General features: G+C 47.9%; 1 protein-coding gene across 1 annotated transcript; it reads right to left on the bottom strand.

Moving 5' to 3' along the window:
- Positions 1 to 6,806: 6,806 nt before the first annotated feature.
- KLRG2 (killer cell lectin like receptor G2) lies at positions 6,807 to 16,776 on the bottom strand (the record flags this gene model as incomplete). Its single annotated transcript, XM_080931951.1, has 5 exons — positions 6,807 to 6,927; positions 7,279 to 7,376; positions 10,741 to 10,886; positions 11,256 to 11,357; positions 16,092 to 16,776. The coding sequence occupies 5 exons, from the start codon at positions 16,774 to 16,776 to the stop codon at positions 6,807 to 6,809; spliced, it is 1,152 nt and encodes a 383-aa protein (XP_080788077.1).
- Positions 16,777 to 17,257: the final 481 nt, after the last annotated feature.

Raw genomic sequence — 17,257 nt, 5'->3', positions numbered from 1 at the left:
ATTGTTTCACTTTATTAGAGACATATACTGAAGCTTTGCCAATCTTAATTTGTACAGGTATTCCCATAATAGCCATAGCTTCTAATAAATGTGTAATTTTAGAATCAGCCTTTTCAGAAGTTAAAGCAGTTACCCAGTGAATATTTGAATATGTGTCTGTATGAATGGTTCCTATTTCTGATCACTTGTAGTTGAATAAACAGTAAAATCAATTCAGAATCATCCTGAATAAATTCATCACTATCTGTATGAAAAAGAATTAAAATCTGATACCATAAGGATTGCATGGGCTGGAGAGATGACTCAGAGGTTAAGAACACTGACTACTTTTCCAGAGGTCCTGAATTCAATTCCCAACAACCACATGGTGGCTCCCAACCATCTGTAATGGGATCTGGTGCCCTCTTCTGGCCTCCAAGCATACATGCAGGTGGAATGATATATACATAGTAAGTCTTTAAAAAAAAAAGAATTGCATATAATTCTGGTATTTAAATTGAACCTTAAGGACTCTCTACTCCCTTATGTATATTTTCTGATTCATATCCTGTCTTTCCTGATTTATTTGCATCAGCATGAAATATAGGGTCTCCAGAAATTGGTGCCCTTTTATTATATGAGGGAAAATTTTTTTATAATGTGAAGTTACTTGCTTTTTGGTATTTGTTGTCAATTTCTCCCCAAAAAAGTATTGCAAGCTCCTTGCCAGTGTTCATTTTTGCTCATAATGAAGCAATTTCTGCATTAATAAAAGGTAGCACAATTTCTGCTGTTTCTATGTCTGTTAACTGATGAAGTCTGTTTTCCTTTTAGAATTAGTTTATGTACCTTTTTTCTATGTGTCTTTAATTTTTTACTGTCTGATAAAAATGGATATTTTTATCCATTTGGATAAAAGGGTAAGACATTATCTTCCCTCTGCACAATAATTTTTGTGGGAGGATGAGAAGACAAGGTAACTACCATACAGGCCAGCTTTGGATTTTTATGCTCTATGGGCATTTTGTAGTTTATTTTCTATCAGAGCCAATTATCAGTTTCAGCTGATAACCTTCTTAGACTATTTAATTCTTTATCACCTTGTAAAAGTTTGAAAGCTGTTTATCAGTCAAACCAATTACAGTCCATAGCCAGTTAATATCACCCAGTAATTTTTAAAAATCATTAAGAGTTCTTAATTGGTCTCTTCTGATGCATACCTTTTGTAGTAAAAATTTCTGTAGTCTTATATCCAAGATAATTCAGTCTCCTCTTTGTTTTTTTTTTTTTTTTTTTTTTTTCAGGAGCAATTTGTAATCCCCAGTTAGTTAGAAGTCTCTTTGCTTCATTAAACATTTTTTCTAAGCTATCTCCATTTGAGTCTGACAGCAAAATATCATCTATATAATTGTAAATTATGGTTGAGGAAATTGTTCATGAATTTTTTCCTTTGGCTTTTGTACAAAATATTGACACAAGTTAGGACTAACATTCCTTGTGGCAAGACTTTTCACTAGTACCTTTTGTTTGGCATTGAGTGAGCACTGTGGAAATAAATCTATCTTGTAAAAGAATATCTTGTGAAAAGCAATCTTTTAAATAAATTAGTATGATAGGCCATTCTTCAGGTAAGAAGGAAGGCAATAGGGTTTCAGGCTGCAAAGAACTGAATGGGGTTAATTGTAGGAAAAGGAAAAAATGCAGCTTCTATGATCATGAGCCAGTGCTGTTTTCTGTCTCCCATACATGACCTGTTATGTCTTTTCCTCTATTGAGAAAATGGCATGAGTCCACCTCCTTGCCTGCAGTACTGCTTGCTCAGATCATGTGCCTATACTGTGGCTGGCAGCATACACACTGATTCCAGACTTCATCCATTGCAGTGTGGGCACCCAGGAGAGGGGTTTGGCTGCCCGGCTCTTGCCTAGCTAGACACAACTGTGTAGGGAGGCAGGCAGAGCCAAGAAACTGCCAGTGAGGAGCGAGTTGGCTCAGTTGTCTGTCCTAGTACAATAGGTGGGACACTGATAAGTGTGTCTCGGCTGCTTTCCAGGTAGGCTGGAAATGTGCTGTGTAACAACCCAGTAACCTGTCTCAGGTTCAGTTGGCATGAGTTTGGTGCCAAATGTGAAATATGAGAATTAGACTCATCCCCATTTAGCTTCAACTATGATTTATTTCAAAAGCTCTGCAGAATTACTGGGATATTACCTCTAATTGAATTCTCTTAACACTAGACTGAGCCACTTCCCCAGCTGTGTTCCCCAAATACTTGCAGTTTCAGTCTTCCTGGGTTATTTCTGCTCTAGCAGTCTGGTGTTCTGGGGAGGCATTTCATTCTGGCATATGTTGTTGATATATTATGATTAATGGAGACCTTTTGTTTTCTCCATCTTCACGTGCCCTCCCTCCACCTCTCTACTTTGTTTTTTCCCTTGTCCCTTGTGACCCCCACCAAGTAACTGAAAACTCGCCTACCTCTATTCTATCCAATAATTGGCTGTAGCCATTTAGGGTTTTACTGCTGTGAACAGATACCATGACCAAGGCAACTCTTATACGGACAACATTTAATTGGGGCTGGCTTACAGGTTCAGAGGTTCAATATCATCAAGGCAGGAACATGGCAGCATCCAGATAGGCATGATGCATGAGGAGCTGAGAGTTCTACCTTTTCATCTGAAGGCTGCTAGGAGAAGACTGACTTCCAGGAAGCTAGGACAAGGGTCATAAAGCCCATGCCCACAGTGACACACCTACCCCAACAAGGCCTATTAGTGCCACTCCCTGAGCTAAGCATATACAAACCATCACTCCTTGTAATTTCAGTTCTGTTTTCTAAGAGGCAGCAGCTTAAGGTTTTGGAAGCCATTTATGTGTAATTAAGAGTGGAGCTTGATTTGTATATACTTGCTACTCACCCCAGTTAAGATAGAACATTTTAAAATGTCCTCTAAAGTTCCTCTCTTGGAAATAATTTCCCTCCTCCCCAAGACGATTCTATGTTCTGTTTAAAAGTTATTAGCTTCATATTGTAACAGTAAATAACAGACTCCATGCCTAACAAGGTGAAAAATGAGGACTGACACTCAAGGTTGTCCTTTAACCTCCAGTGTGCCATACCCCACTTACATTCATGTGTGTGCGCACTCAAGTACATCATACATGCATGAGCACATATACAAAAGACAAGCATTAAAAAAAAAAGTGGCCATATATATGGCGCACACTTTTAATTCAGTACTTGGAGCAGAGACAAGATGATCTCCATGAGTTCAAGGCCAGCCTGGTCAACCTAGAGCATTCCGGGACAACCAGAGCTACTACAAAAGAGCGTCACAAACAACAGAAATAAAAGAATAGAGCATCTTACAGCGTGTGTGTGAGTGCCTTGCCTGCATGTTTGTTATGTGTATTCCTAGTACCTGTGGTGGTCATGAAAAGTAATCAGATCTGGGGCTTCACTTCCAGATGCTTGTAAGCCACCTTCTGGTTTCTGGGGACCAAATTAGGTCCTCTGCAGAAGTTACAAGTGCTCTTAACTACTCTGCCAACCCTGAGTATAATCCATTGCAAGGCTGTGCCACCCATGGACTCTTAACTCTTTGTAAGTGTTTATTTGGTTTTTATATTTCCTGTGATAGAGTATGGATTCACATCTCCAGGGTCTGCACTCTTTTTTAAGATTTGCTTATTTTATGAATGTGATTACACTGTAGCTTGTCTTCAGACACACCAAAAGTGGACATCAGATCCCATGTCAGATGGTTGTGAGCCACCTTGTGGTTGCTGGGAATTGAACTCAGGAAGAACAGTTAGTGCTCTTAAGCACTGGGCCATCTCTCCAGCCCCTGGGATCTGCACTCTTGACCTCCCCTCTGCTGCCTGGCAAATCCTTATCCTTTTTGAGTCTCTGCTTTGGGGATAGCGGAGTAACACACGCCTGGAAGATTCCTACTGTTTGCCTACTGTCCTGTTAAGAAAACTCCCCCTCCCTCCACCGTCTTCATATTTCAATGCACTGTGGAAGTTTCCACTGTGGTTGCAGTGTGACTTCATTTCTGGTCACAGGTCAGCAAATCCAGAGGCACTAGAGCCTGCCTAAGGTGTTCAGAGCCCTTTCTTTTGACTAGAAGCTTCCAGCTTAGGTTGGCTATCTCTTGACTTGAGGGCAGCAGGTAAGTTAAGCATTTTTTAGTGACTGTGTTCCTCTGGGTAGCAAATGGTCCAAAAGGAGAAAGATGATCATGTGAAGAGAAACCACTCCAATTCTCCCTTTTCTGGTTGTCCTATATAAATTTTATTTATAAGTTGTTTTTCACCTAGAATCTAGCCTTGCTTGTTTTCTAGGTCTTGGTGGGAATCAGATGGCCTCACAAGGTAAGCACACTGGATAGCACGCAACAGGAGCTGGTAATGGAAGAAGACAGATGGCTTTCCTGGCTGGAATTGCTTAGCATTGCTGTTTGGATAACCTATGCTTTGGAGAGAAGCTGGCCTTCTCCACTCCTGGTCAGAACTTTGATAGGGACTAAAGCATACCTTTAAGACTCTGAGAAACTGGTATCTCTGAGAGGCAGGATTGTTTGATACCTTTATTCTCAGACTCCCTACAGATAGTCTGTCTGCTTGCACCCTGTGGGATTGAAATCAGGTCATCGGGCTGGAGAGATGGTTCAGTGGTTAAGAGCACTGACTGCTCTTCCAAAGGTCCTGAGTTCAAATCCCAGCAACCACATGGTGGCTCACAACCATCTATAATGGAATCAGATGCCTTCTGGTGTGTCTGAAGACAGCTACACTAGTGTGCTCACATAAAATAAATAAATAAATCTTTAAAAAAAATAGGTCATCAAGCTTGGTGGTGAGTGCCTTCACCTGCTAAGCTATCTTGCCAGTAAGACATTTTTAAAATTATGTGTCTTTGTGTGTGTGCGCGCTTGTGAGAAGGGTTGGGGCTTGTGCACGTGTGGAAGTGAGAGTTGGTTCTTTTCTCTCCCTCTGTGTGGGTTCTGGGGATCACGTTCATGTTGCCAGGCTGTGCAGCAAGTGCTTTTACCAGCTGAGCCATCTTGTTAGCCACAAAGTTCTTAATAAAGATACCAGTCATATTTGACTAGCCACATGAGTGGCCTTGTTTTTACCTGAGTGTGCACATACACAGTATTTTCCTAAAGGTCACGTTAAGGCGTTGGGAATTAGAACTTCCATAGTTTGACAAGAGCCCCAATTCAATCCAAGGCATAACCCTGCTCATAATGCTGCTGCTGCTTCTGGTTTCATTTGACTGCTCATCCAATAGTAACGTGGAAAGACTCAGGGCTGTGCTAATTGTAAAGATATGGATTCTCTAAGTTTTCTCTTGCTTGGGATTTTCCCTTGCTGCTGCTCTCTAAATAGGTGCTGGCTGCTTGGACAGACTGACACAGTGGACTTCTAGTGTAGGGATGCCAGGACAAGGCAGCTGTGTTTTCTTCTGCAAATATCCCTGTGAGCAACAAGGGCAGGAAGCTGAAACAAGTTTATTCTCAAAAAAAAAAAAAAAAAAAAAGAATTCAGAATGAATACACCTCAAGCCCTGAACCAGAGAACCATCAGGGAAGGGTACCTAGGGACAGGAAAAGATGTTAGAACCAGACGTTATGGCTAGATGTTTCAGGGGTGTTTCCTCAGTCCACAATGGTGTTTAATAATGTATTAGCTACATTTCTTGTTGCTACAGTGAAGTATCTGACAACTTGAAGGAGAGTGTGTTTTGGCTCCCAGTTTGAGGAAGCAAACAGGAAGCAGGGAGGGATGAATGCTGGTGCTCAACCTGTTCTCTTCATTCATCCTAGGACCCCAGCCCATGGAATGCAACCACATTTAGAATGGATCTTCCCACCTTAATCCAACTCCCTCACAGGTACACACCAGAGTGGTGTGTGTGTGTGTGTGTGTGTGTGGTTTTCTTCCTCAGGTTTATTATTGTATGTGCTTCTACAAAACTCCCCTATCCCATCTTAATGTATTTTCCTGGATGCATATCTGCACCATGGTCATGCAGTGCCTGAGGATGGGGTGTGATATGGGGATGAGGGAGGGGGGGATGTGCAGGAGATACAGTATAAGAGAGTTCTAGGAACCAAAGTCGGGTCCTCTGGAAGAGCAGCCAAGTGCTTTTACCTGCTAAACCATCTTGTGAGGATGCAGTCTTTTAAAAAATAGATTTTATTTTGGTGTGTGAACTTTTGTTTTTTGGGGGAGTGGACACCACCTCCCCTGGGTGCCCCACTCCTTTATATGGGATCCCAGCCAGCCCATCTCAGAATAGGTCTGGTGCCTCCCTTTGGGGACTTTCCTGCTGGAGATAAGCATGCAGTGGGCAGGGCTCCCAGCTAGCTCATCTCTTAAGCTGGGTGTGGTGGCACACATCTGTAATCACTGTACTTGGGAGGCTTGCCGAGGGACTCAAGGCTACCCTGGACCACACAGTAAGTTCCAGGCACAAGACAAAGACAGTCAGGAGCCCAGGGAATCTGTCATAGGAATGCTCTGCACTGGATCTGAAATGGCCGGCACAGGCTTGTTCCCAGCTGGTGGTGCTGAGTTGGGGGTGACTGGGGAGCTTTAGGAGGTAGATTCTGGTCTGAGGAGGCATGTCAACAGTGACAGGCCTTCGAAGATTATTCCCACCTCTGGCTCTGCTGCTGTGGACTGGGCAGCTCTGCCAGGTGCAACCCTTGGAAACCGTGAGCCTGGTAATTCTTGTCTCTGAAGTTGTTTAGGTCACACCAAAGCAGGAGCAATAGATACAGCTCCAGACAGGTGTAACACAGGAGACTAAGTTATTTGGTTCCTCTGGCACAGACCCAGGGTCTGGGAGAGCTGCAATCAAGAGCCACCAGCCTGCCTTCTTCTAAAACCCCACAGCTGAAGTCTGGGTGGTCTTCATTGTCTTCCGGGAACCTGCAGTGTGGTGAGGAGAGGGGTGGGAGAGAGAAAACACTCAGGTTGCTGGGCACAATACTCTGTAAGTCACTACACAGGCAGAAAATATCTGGAAAGAGTCCCAGCAGTGTCTTCCAATGTCAGCTACGTGGTAGAACCACCAAATTCCTAGACCACAGACCTTGTATCTGAAAAGCAGCCATGGCAGTTCTGTCTGGGTCAGTGTGTTGGGTACCCACACCAGGGTTGGGATGAAAGGAAAGGCCAATGCTAATCCCCCCTGGCTGGGTGTAGAATGGGTTTCCTATCAGTACTGAACATTGGGTGTGGCTGAAGCACAAGGGAGAAAGAGGGAACCCAGTTACTCACAGTTGGGATGGCAAGGGAACCCCATCAGTCCAGTGCCAGCCTTCAGGGCCTCGTCGAGCCCCCACCCAGAAGCCCTTGGTGACATATTTTCTTAAGTCCTGAGGGAGAAAAGCAGGAAGTTACTCTCTGCACATCATGGCTCACTAGGGCATCCATTTCTCCCTGAGGCCTCAGCAGGATCCCAGCATACCTTCCAGGAAGCATCCAGCTCAAAGGTCTTGCAAAATACCTGCACTTATGGAAGGTGATTGGATGCTTGCTGGTGGCTTGGCACTGTGCTTGGGCCAGTAGACAGAAGGGCTGGCAAGTGGGGCTCAGGGGTTAAGGTCAGGGGAGGCATGGGACAGATTAATGGTGTAGTCTCTACGGGGGCAAAATTATTTTGAATGGGTTCAGTGGTGTTAAAGCCATTACAGAGGTGGGCATGGGGCTGGGGGGATAGCTTAGTGGTTAAAAGGGCTTGCTTCCATGTTTTATGAGCTGAGTTCAATCCCTGGGACACACATGATGGAAGCAACCTCCACACACACATTGTGGTGTATGTCCCCCTCCGACAATAATAAAATACACTAAAACCTTAACAACAGAAAACAAAATGTGTGCATGAATGTTTATATAAGGAGTAACAGAAACCAAAAGGCCATTCAGCCCAGCCAAATTGGTGTGTCCCAGATCCAAAAGAGCCCTCGTCTCTAGTGGAACCCGAGGAACACTCCAGGTTGACTTGTGGCATCTGTGTGCAAGAGCACACACATGTATATACATCCATGTGTGCAAGTGTACACGTGCTGGTGGTGGGTCTTGTCAACCTGACAAAAACAGGCATAGCTGGGAAAAGGGACTCTGTTGGGAAAATGAACGACTCCATAGGACAAGGCAAGTCCATTGGTGGTGATGTGGCTGCTGGTTATCTGTGGTTGTCAGTTTGACAACATCTGAAACTAAACCCAAATGGCTAGAAACACTTTTTTTTTTTTTTTGTCTTAAGTAATTTGAAGTAGAAAGAATGACTTTTTAAATGCAGATGTTCTGAGATGACAAGACCCATTAATCTGTCCACACCTCTGCTGGCAGCCTAGAGAAAGGAGGAGGAGGAGGCTTGCTCTCACTCCCACTGGCAAGTCCACCCCCTCGCCAGCATTAGAGCCCACGTCTTCAGGATCCTGGCAGATACTGCAGACCAGTAGGGACATCCAGCCTCAGGGACTTCCACTGGTAGACAGCTTTTGTTGGACTAGGTGGAGCATGGCTTGAATCCATTCTAACCCCATTTATATATACAGAAAATGTACGTGTGTGCAAGCGCCTAATGCTTATATTCATTCTATAAGTTCTCTTACTCAAGAGAGCCCTTGCTAAGACAGGCTATGTAAGAAAGCAGGATGAGCAAGCCATGAGGAACAAGTCAAATGGCCTCTGTCTCCACATTCTTGCCCTGCCTTCCCTAGAAGATGGACTTCAAGCTGCAAGTGACATAACCCTTTCCTCCACAAGTAGCAGGATGTTTTACCACAACAACAGGAACCTTAACTTGATAAAAGTGCTGTGACAGACCTAATCATGTGGTTTGGGGAGGCTGGGAAAACCCTTGAGTGCTCAGAGCTCAATGAACTGCTGTTGGAACATTATCTCAGAAGATAATGCTGAGAGCTGACAGAGATGAAGACAGAGGTCTGGCTTGTGACATTTCAGGGGGAAACTTGAGAGTCCTATAAAGACTGGCAGAACCATCTGATATTTTGAATTAAGAACCACCACAGTGACATCTTTGCTTTGCTGGGTCAATTGGTTAAGCCAGCTAGGGCTGTGATTAAGAAGAGACCAGCGTCACTGAGGATAATTCATGTAGGAAGTGTTTCCTCAGGTCTGTACACAGGCTGTGCTCCAGAGGAGGCCAAAGCTTTACCTTTTGCAGCAGCCAGACTTGCTAATTCGTAAGAGTTCCCCAGTGGTACTGGTTTTGAAGGCATGGAGAGGTCATGGAGAGCAGCTGAGGCTCAGCACTGTGAGAGGAGAGGCCAATGGAGAATGTGCAACCTTAGTTGAAGCCAGAGGACCGAGGAGCCCGTGTAGAGGAGTTGAGGCCTCACATAAGTGGCAGGGTCAGAGTCCCCGAAGAGAGCCCAGGAGAAGCTAGGTGAAGGTGCAGCCCAGTTGCAGTGGAGACCCCAACAATTTGGAGATGTCAGGACCATGGGATGACCACCAAGGACAGCAGCTGTAGAACAGAGCTGGCCTAAACCTAGGGACAAGATGTGTGCGGTGAATGGAAGAGGTGGAGAGGTGGGGCTGTCCAAGGCCAAGCTATGAGTAAACCCTAGACACTGGGTACTGAGTTACGTAGTTGGGGTTGGATTTTGCTTTGTTCAAATTATAACTGTCCTGGTTCTTCCTTTTTTGTGTAAGAAAGTATTTCTCATTTTTTAGTATTCTAAAGATGGGAGACTCTGAACAGTAACGAGACTTTGGATGTTTTAAAAGAGACAACTTTTAAAGTATTTGAAAGTTTAACTACAGTGGGACTTTTTTGTGGAATGTTTTGTACTATGATATTTATATAAGACAAGGTCTTGCTATGTAGCCCTGGCTGGTCTGCAACTGACATAGGTCATGCTGGCCTTGAACTCACAAAGATCTACTTGTCTCTGCCTCCCAGAGTGCTGGGATTAAAGTTGTGCAAAAAACACAGGTCGAGGAAAAGGAATATTCAGACTAGGGCTGTATAAGGCTGGCCTATAAACTGCTGTTGTACGTCTTTAATCCCAGTACTCAGGAGGCGGAGGCAGGTGGATTTCTGTCAGTTCAAGCCTGTTTGGTCTACAAAGTAAGTTCCAGGACATTGAGGGCTGTTACACAGAGAAACTCTGTCTTGAAAAATAAAAACAAAAAGCTGTAGGCAAGTCTCTTGATTAGTGATTGACATGTAGGCAGTGCTTCTCTGGCAGGTGGAGCAAACCAGTGAGCAGCACTCCGCTCCTGAGGCCTCTGCATCAGCTCCTGCCTTGACTTCCTAGGGTGATGGACTAAAAGCTGTAAGATGGGGCTGGAGAGATGGCTCAGCGGTTAAGAGCACTGACTGCTCTTCCAGAAGTCCTGAGTTCAAATCCCAGCAACCACATGGTGGCTCACAACCATCTGTAATAAGACCTGATGCTCTCTCCTGGTGTGTCTGAAGATAGCAACAGTGTACTTACATATAAATTAAATAAATCTTTAAAAAAGAAAGAAAAAACAAGAAAATAAATTAGTATATTAAAAAAAAAAAGCTGTAAGATGAAATAAATCTTTTCTTTCCATCCTAGGTTGACTTTGGTCATGGTGTCTAATGTCAGCAATATAACCCTAACTTAGACAGACAGACAGACAGACGCACACACACACAAGGGGGGTCTGGGGTCCTTCCAAGGCTAAGAATCAGGGATCTGGGATAACACATTCTATCTCCTAGCCAGCCATTCTTACCTGGGTGTGGCTCAGCAGAGGCAGTGTGGCATGGTGGGCTGAGCAGAAATCCTGGCTACCCTTCCAGTCTTGGGCTTCTTCAGAGAGGTAGTAACAGTGCTCCTGAGACCACATCCAGCCTTGAGGGCATGGTTGGCACTTGGCTCCTGAAAGCAGAGGCTAGTCAGTCAAGGGGAGTGTCTAATGAATCAATACACTGAGAAAACAAACCCTGGTCCTGACCTTGGCTAAGGAGGTGAATGTATGGGTAAGGAGCTGGCAAGCATCTGGTGGGAAGGACGGTGGCCAGAGAAAGCCCTAGGAAGGCGGTAGAGCTTTCACACTGTGCAAAGTTCCCCCAGATAGGGGCCAGTGTTCCCATTGCTGGTCAGGCCACAAGCTGTGACTGACATGGGGGAAAGGGTTGAGCTCTCTTCTCTTTGCTAAATAAGGCCTGTGACTTCACCCTGCACCTCATATCCCTCTCTGGCCTCCAAGATGCTGTAAACACACAAACTAGGGATGGGGTACCGTACCTCCTCTAGAGGCCAGTGCCACAATAGCTACAGTGCACACTGCTAGCAACACAGCCATGACCACCAGAGCCCAGCGCAGAGACTTCATGTACTGGGGCAGCCCTGGAAAGGGAACAGGAAAGCAAGTTATGAGAGGCCACTCTTAATACAGCCAGAACTAGACTGGTCTCCACCCCACCCCACCCCACCCAGACCAGCTGCACGGTCACCTTGGTTCAGATACAGAGGAGAGACGTGGTACCGTATGTTCTGTTTCCTTTTCACATGGCTCTACAGAACACAGCAAGGGACTGGCATACATCATGTGCAGTGTGTGCCAGGCAGCAGGGGACAGAGGAACCAGGACACCAGGGGTAACACGCCACAAAAGAGTGAGCAGGGGCTAGACTGCAGCTCCACAGGGTCAAGGTCAATCAAGGTCAAGCCTGGATGCTACATTTCACTCAAGGTTCCCCCCCTTTCATCAAAACCGAGCTGCCTTTCCAGGTCTGGGGTCATGGATGAAGATGAGTGCAAACCCAGTTCTCCACAGCCGTGAGCAGTCGGCAGCTGTGGGCCTTGTTAATGGCTTCAGGGCCAAGGGTCAGAGGTAGATGGGAGGCCATGTGCAGGGAACGAGAGTATGAACAACAGGAGATAGGACATCCACCTCTTTTCTGTTATTCTGTTATGTTTTGTTTGAGATAGGGTCTCTATATCCTGTGACTGTCCTGGAACTCTTAATGTAGGCTAGGCTGGCCTTGAACTCAGAAAAATCCACCTGTCTCTTCCTCTGGAGTGCTGGGTTTAAAGACATGAACCACCACACCCAGCTATCCTTACATTTTGAGATAGAGTATTACTATGTTTCCCAATCTGGTTTCAAGCATGTGTCCCTCCCACCTCAGCCTTCTGAGAAGCTGGGATTACAGGCTGTAACCAAGGCCGGGACATGGCTCAGCAGGTGAACGTGCTTGCCAGCACCTCTGATGTTGATCTCTGGGACCCTCGTGGTAGGAGAGAATCAGCTCTTACAAGTTTTCTGTCTGACCTCCACACATCCAGCAGAGAATCCATGTCACTGCCACCAAGAAGTGGCTACTGTTCTCCCACACCAGGTAGGGACTTTAAGCCACTGAGCTTGGGGCCCCCTACAGAGCCAAAGAGGAAGATCCCACACCACTTGTAGCTTCCTACAGCTTAGGTGGCCTGGAGTTTTCTGGACCAGGCTAGCTTCAAACTTGCAGCAACTTCATTGTACAACCTCTGGCATGTTGGGATTACAGGCATCTGTTCACCACACCTGCCACATTTTTATTTTAAGACAGGGTCTCAGCCTGGCAGTGGTGCATGCCTTTAATCCTGGCACTTGGGAGGCAGAGGCAGGTGGATCTCTGTATGTTTGAGGCCAGCCTGGTCTAGAGAGGAGTTCCAGGACAGCCAAGGCTACACAGAGAAACTATCTCAAAAGCAAGCAAACAAGGTCTCAACTTGTAGCCCAGGGTGCCCAAGACCCCTCAGTCCTCTGCTTTAGCTTCCTGGGAGCTGGGTCTGCACATGCGAGTCACCATGCTAGGCTTACAAGTCTACTCTTAAGTCACACAAATAAGACAAATAAAAACCCTCTATACACACTCAGCTTTAAAAACAAGTCATATCCGGGTCCCCTTGAGGTGTCTTCTCCTTTCCCCCAATCCTGGACCTTCTCATCTTTAAAAGTAATTCTGCGGTTAACTGCTAAAGAACACGATGTCCCCAAAAGGAAAAAGAAGGGGGGGGGCATATGACTGAGTCAGGTTCAACAGGTTCACCTTCTGCACTGAGTACCAAGAGGAGTCTTGCTTCAGAATCCTAACCACCCCAAGACCCCATCAAAACCTGAACCATCCTTGGAATTCTAATGCTGTCTCACCTTCAAAGAGTCCACACCCCAGCCTCATTCCCAGTCTCCCTGGCCCTCTACACTGCAGCCAATCTGACCTGTGCTTACACATTTAGTGTTCCCTGCTGCATAGACAGGATGGAGGACGGGCCAGGTGAGGCTTGTCTTCAGTTCCCTCTCCACTGGAGGTGTGCTAACTGCAAGACAACCGCTGACATCAAACACCCTGTCTTCTCCCTGGGGCACTGGGGGATAATAGGTTCTGACTTGGACAGATAGACAGTCTGAAAAGACACTCCTGCGCCAGGCACTGGAGATGTGGGCAAGTCCGTGCCTCTACCTTCCATCCCCCTGAGGAGATACGCAGGAGCAATCGTAGCCTGTGTGGAGAATCCCGGGATAATGAGGCAGCATCCAAAGGAGAGTTATGACATAAAGACTCCTAAGTTGCCCTTGGGGTGAGACAAGGTAAATCCAAGCCAAGACCCGGGGGAAGCATTTGCTCTTTATCCCAACAGGATCCTGCAAGACTAAGACTCCTTTCTAGTCCTTCAACTCTCCCATGTTTTCCTTTGTGGAGGGGCATATGACCCACCATCCCCTTTCTCAGCTTTATGAACCCCTCTTGTTCCTGCCAGCTGCCTGAACAATTGGTAGAGTACTTGCCAAGCAGGAAGCCCCATCGCCACACAGACCAGCCAACCACATTCCTGTAATCCTCACACTTTGGTAGCCAGAGAATTGGACCTTCAAGGTCATTCTTCAGCTATCTAGTGAGATTGAGACCTGCTAGCATATATGAGACCCTGTCTTTAAATGTGTCTCCTGGTCTTCAGTACCTTCACTAACAACTAGACAGCTCCTTCAGGATTGGATTTACCTTGTCTCACCCCAAGGGTAATTAAGGAGTCGCTATGTCATAACTCTCCTTTGGATGCTGCCTCATTATCCCGGGATTCTCCACACAGGCTACAATTGCTCCTGAGTATCTCCTCAGGGGGATGGAAGGTAGAGGCACGGACTTGCCCACATCTCCAGTACCTGCCCAAAGAAACAAGGGGACTAGACCAAGGAGCAACATTCCCAGCCCTCTCCACTTTAGCTTGCTTCTTCCAAGTCACACAGGACGGAGAAGCATCTGGCTTGTGACATCTACCAAGTGGGACCCAGAAGTCAGAGTCTTGCTTAGACTGCATCTCTTGGGAGATAACCTGCTTGGTCCCCCAGGGTCAAGCACTCAGGAGGCCTCGTGCAAGCAGACCCAGGCGCCTTTTTATTTACTCCTCCAAAGTTACCCGCGAGAAATGTGGGAGAGGTCCCCATCCTTCAGCTGGGTTACCAGCCTGTGGTCCTGCTCACCACTCAGCCTGTCCTGTGCCACTGTTCCTCTGTCTCTTCTCAGCCTGGTGATTGCCTCAGCCCTCCTCCACTGCAGGAGCTTAATTTCTAGAACAAACCCAACAAACTGATTCTTTAAGGGATCTGATAAAGGAGCTGGACAGATGGCTCAGTGGTTAAGAGCATGGACTGCTCTTGCAAAGGCTCTGCGTTCAATTCCCAGCACCTACAATCTGGCTTACAACTAACTGCCTTTAATTCCGGTTCTAGACCTGATACCCTCTTCTGGCCTCTGTAGGCACCAGGAATGTAAGTGGCAAGAGGGCACTAATACACATAAAATAATTAAAAATATAAACAGCTACAGGCTGGTATAATGTCTCCATATCATCCCTAGGACAGTGACTAAACTAAGGCCGTTTGGCAAAGAGGAATTAAGGTTCAGATGGAGGTGAGGTTACTGTAATCCCAAGAGGGGGACAAAGTAAGAGAGCAGATTCAGCCCTAATGCTACTGGGATCGAAAGGCGGAGGATCTAGCAGGTGAGGATCTGTCCCGGAGCCCTGCTGATAGCGCCACCTTAGACCGGGGACCCAGACCTCAGATGTTCACATTGCAAGATACTAAATCTGCATCAACCAGAGGCACCAAGCATGTGGGAAACTTGTGGTAGCAACGACGAACTCATCCCACACTGCAGAAATCTGCTCGCAGAATTAATTCTAAAAGTTTTTAGTGATCTACGTCTCTGAGCCTTCTCCCTCCCTTGCTGCCGTCTGGGCAATTTGCTTGCTTGCTGGGCAAGGTATTAGCCCCTTCCGGTCTCTCTGCTCTGGACAAGTTCTAATGAACCCCTACCACCCACAACCGAGGATGGCCCAGTAAACCAACCACAACAGGGCTAACAACCTTTAGGAGCTGTACTGGTTAGTGTTTTGTCAACTTGGCCTAAGTAAAGGCTATCTGGAAAGAGGAATTACCTTTGAGAAAACACACCCATCAGATCGGTAGGTTGTAGGCAAGTCTGTGGGGCATCTTTTAAATTCCCACGGGAGGGCGCAGGTGGGGTTGGGGGGTGGCATAAGAAAGCAAGCGGAGCAGAAAGCCAGTAAGCAGCCTTCCTCCGTGGTTTTACTTGTGTTCCTGCTTTCATTTCCCTTGATAAACTGTAACCTGTAAACCTAATAAACCCTTTCCTCCCCAAGTTGGTTTGGGTCAGTGTTTTACCACAGCGAGAAAAAGCAAACCACTACAAGGGCTTTCTGCACCGCTAGACTTGTCTCTCCTTCACAAGCAAACCATGGCACGGGGCCAACTCAGAGTGTGCTGATGGATGGATGACCGGCCCTCCCTCAAGACGGAAAGGAGCCCAGCCCTTGGAAGTGTATCCAAGCCACCACCGCCACGTGATTCTGAATCATTTCCCCTCACTCTAGACAGAGTTCTACTTCTTTAGGATGCTGCGCACACTAAGAAGCAATGAGAAAGTTTCCGGGAGGAAAGTGGGGAGTGGAGGTGGGGGCGGGGAGTTCAGGATCCCCGAGACAGAAGCAGGATGCACTTGGGGTAATCAGCTGGGCTCCTGGTTAGTCTAGTTCAGAGATGGGGCACAGCCATCTTTGAGCACTCACACTCACCTATGAGCGCGATGGCCCGCGGCAGTTTCTTGCTATCAATGCCTGCGCGCTGCAGCAGCGCGTCATCTCCTTTGGTCCCCCCGGGCTCGCGGCAGCGGCAGCGGCAGGCAGGCGAGCCCGGGGGGACCGTGAAGCCCTCAGCGGAGCCGACAGGCTCGGTCGCGGCAAGCGGTGACCCTCGGCTCCACGTGGAGCCCGGTGACGGGGCGCGCGTCAGCCACTGGAGCGTGGGAGCGGAGCGGCGGGCAAAGGCTGGCGACTCCGGCACCGGCACGGTGAGGAAGCGCGTGGACGGCGCAGGCGAGGGTGCACGACTGGCCCCCGCGGCGCCCACGGGCTTCACGCGCACGTCCACCTGCAGCTCCACGGGCGCCCAGGATCCCGGCGCGGGCTCTCCTGATGCCGTCCAGGGTTCCAGCTCCCCGTCGCCATCCCGGGGCTGCTCGGCCCACGAGGGGCTCGGCGACGGCAGCTCGCGGCTGCACGAGCCCAGGCGGCGGAAGGCGCCGTAGCCCAGGCTGAGCGGCTGCACGCGCGGGGAACCGGGCAGGGCGGGAGGCTGAGGCTTCTCCCGGAGCTCCTGGGACTGCGCGTCCGCCGCCTCCCGCCCCGTCCGCTCCGGCCTCGGGCTGCCTTCGGAGGCCCCGAGTTGTGGCACCTCCGCGGGGACCCGTGGCGGCTCCATTTTCGAGCTTCCCGAGGGCTCCGCTGGGGACCTGGTCTCGCTCTGGCCTCAGACGCTTCCCGAATCCGCTCCGTCCCGCGCGCCGAGACCGCGAGACTTGCCGAGCGTCGCGTTCTAAGCTGGATCCCCAGAAGCTTCGAGTCCTTAAAATTGTCAACAGCACGCTTCACTAGAGGACCCTGTGTGATGGGCTGTGGCTCTGGATTGGCCACGCCCCGCCAGTCCCGCCTTTCCGTGGCACCAGTTGAGTGAGTCACAGGGTGGGCGTGGCCCGAAAGGCAGGGACTGGGAACCTGGGATTGTCACATTCCTCTCTCTCCTTCATCCCGAGCCCCACCCGACCTCCCCACACCCCGCTGGCTTTGTGCTGCCTGTGGATTCAGTTATAGACCGAGTGGGAAGAGATTGGCTAAACAAGGGAAAGGGATGGTGCTAGGAGTCACTGGTCGCAGTTTGGAAGAGGGTGGAAGGTTGAAGTCCT

This window comes from Micromys minutus (assembly GCF_963924665.1).
Source record: "Micromys minutus genome assembly, chromosome: 18".
Lineage (NCBI taxonomy): Eukaryota > Metazoa > Chordata > Mammalia > Rodentia > Muridae > Micromys > Micromys minutus.
This window is presented reverse-complemented; position numbering and strand designations above follow the sequence as displayed.